Genomic DNA, 2619 nt, shown 5'->3' with positions numbered 1-2619 from the left:
AATCTTTGGGAATCACTGGTGATCTTTGGGAATCACTGGTAATCTGTGGTAATCAATGGTAATCAATGGCAATCTTTGGTAATCTCTGGCAATCTTTTGTCAGTGGTAATCTTCGGAAACCCTTGGCAATCATAGGTAATCTTCGGTAATCTCTGGTAATCCTTGGTAATCATCACTTTTTGGTAATCCGGTGTACACGATTTTTTCGAGTTGGGCACCCCTCGGGGATAACAATCGCCGTACCTTAAAAGGTATACAAAATTGTGGGGAATGTTTCAGAGAGTTAATTGTTTCACGGTCATGCATGTCATGTGTCACACATTAAGCAAGTGTCACCCATTACATCATGTGTCGTACATTAAGTGTCACACATGATGTCGTGTATCGCACCTTCACCACGGCCCCCAGCTGCTTGCGCCGGCGGCGGTCCTATCACTCGGGAGTGCCATAAAAGTTGCCTCAGCCGCGTGTTATATCGTCTCTTGTTTACAAATTCAGAGTGGGCTATTGGCTTTGTGACGCGCGACCCACAAGCTGTGCGGCGGGAGCACTTTGTCCCGGTGCCAATTGCTGCGTTCAGGATTATCCAGGATTATCGCCGTAAAAGATTTGAAACTGATAAATTATCATGGCGAAATATTTGCAGATTAATGAAAGAATATTTATAAAAATGCATTGTTGTATAGATGAAAATATTAAACGATAAAGAGGAAACTAAATTTTGACGGCGTCGCCCGCCCACAGGTGAAGAACATGCTGGGCGGCAACCTGGCCATGTCCGGGAGCACCCCGTCGGTGCAGAGGGCGGGCGTCATCGTGCTCCCGGACCTGCCCGAGAACATCCTCTCCTCGCCGGACTTCGCCCCGCTGCCCTACCTCACCGGCATCACCAAGCACGAGGGCACCTTCCCGCTCGAGAGTGAGTCCTCCTCTGAAGACGCCTAACGTAACCCGCGTGCCCTGCGCTACAGTTGACTGTAACTGACTCTTTGACTGCAACCGCCCCCGCAGTGGCCGAGACCTTCTACTTCAAGCCCAACAAGCTAACGACCAACGCCACCTATCTCCGCAACGACCTGATCCACGTGGTGCTGAAAATAATCGGTAAGCGCTCGGCACCGATCACCACGATCAGCAGCCTAATGCTCGCGATTATTGCCCTCCGCCAGGGGATTACACCAAGTACAGTAATTGCTCGAGTGTTCGATTGCGCGACGGTGCGGAAATTCCGGGAAATTCAAGTGCACACAATTGTTTTCAATTTTTCTTGATAGTTCCTGATTTTCTTTCTTTTTATGCAATCGATATTTTCAAATTAAATTTTTCTTGATTTTTCTGATTTTTTGATTATTCTTTTTGGAGTGTGTACACTGACTTTTCTGGGAGAAGTGCCTCTCGCAGCTCGCAGTGCTGCCCTTGTCCCCACGGCCTCGCGGGTGCGCCGTGCGGGGTAGGCTTCCCCTCGTGCTGGCTGGCTTAATGTGCTCATCGGGGACCTTTTGTGGAGACGGCTGTGGGAAAAGGGGGAAAGGGCAAGGTGGGCTCCAAGTCTCACTTTCTGTTTACCTCGCAGGTCTCGACGACCCCGCCTCCTACGTCGCCGACGCCTCTATCCTGGCCTTCCTGGACCCCACCACGCTCGGGGACTACGACGGCATGAAGGACGGCATCATTGACGTGAGTCCTCTCGCCCCGCGCGCGCGCGTCTGTCGACTGCACTGCAGGGTATTTCGATGTCTTCCGTTTCGAGTCTGCACCCCTAAGATGGCGCCTCTCCTCTGTTTGCAGCTGGCGGGCGGGTTCGCTTTCAAAAGTCCCGCCCGGCGGATCGCCCAGCGCGTCTCGGAACGGGGGCAGACGTCGTCGTACCTGTACGCCTTCAACCACAACGGCGCCCTCACGCAGAACTCGCCCGAGGGTGAGTGCGGCCTGGTGGAAGGGCCTAGAGCAGAGAGGCGGAAGGTGCATGGGCGCCGAATGAACCACCAGGATTGCAATTAACTCATTCCCGTTCCTTCGCCTATCGGCAGGTATCGCCCACGGCTCGGACCAGCCGTACATCTTCCCCTCCGGCAACACCTGGGTCGGCGCGGACCTGCAGGTCGCCCTCACCCTGCGCACGCTCATCGCCAACTTCGTCATCTACCAGTGAGTATAGATACACCTTGACGATCCCTAGCGGGAGGAGGGGTCCAAACATCACGGAGTCCCAAGAGGAACAGGACGGTCATCGGAGCCCATATTAGGGACCCTATGGTATTTTTACCCCGGGGTACAAGAGTATCCCAGGATCACATGGACTCCAATGACCTTCCCGATTATTTTTGGACCCAATAATATTTGCGACCTCCTCTAAAGTCACGTAGTAGCCGCACGATCCCTAACTCGCCGCCGCCCGCCCCGCAGGAACCCGACGCCTACCGACGCCTCGCCCGTGGCCAACACCCCGACGTGGGCGCCGTTCGCGCGCGACTCTGAGCAGTACCTGGAGCTGGTGTGGCCGCCCGCGGGTCGGCGGTGGTTCAGCTCGCAGCTGACGGTGGCGCGCCGCGACCAGTTCAGCGAGGGCGGCAGCACCTCGACGGGCACCTCGACGGGCACCTCGACGGGCACCTCGAC

General features: G+C 55.1%; 1 protein-coding gene across 1 annotated transcript in view; it reads left to right on the top strand.

Annotated features, from left to right (window-relative positions):
- LOC113208523 (pyrethroid hydrolase Ces2a) overlaps positions 1–2619 on the top strand; it is a gene marked incomplete at its 3' end in the record, with an annotated part of 7983 nt that extends 5364 nt beyond the window's left edge. The window contains 6 exon segments of the mRNA XM_052275415.1: positions 745–919; positions 1012–1104; positions 1574–1677; positions 1789–1918; positions 2031–2148; positions 2407–2619. Coding sequence (XP_052131375.1) covers positions 745–919; positions 1012–1104; positions 1574–1677; positions 1789–1918; positions 2031–2148; positions 2407–2619 — 833 coding nt within the window.

The sequence above is a fragment of the Frankliniella occidentalis genome, unplaced genomic scaffold, assembly GCF_000697945.3.
Source record: "Frankliniella occidentalis isolate FOCC.00 unplaced genomic scaffold, Focc_3.1 Scaffold617, whole genome shotgun sequence".
NCBI classification, from domain to species: Eukaryota; Metazoa; Arthropoda; class Insecta; order Thysanoptera; family Thripidae; genus Frankliniella; species Frankliniella occidentalis.
Note: the sequence above shows the minus strand (reverse complement) of the source record. Positions and strands in the feature narration are given on the sequence as shown.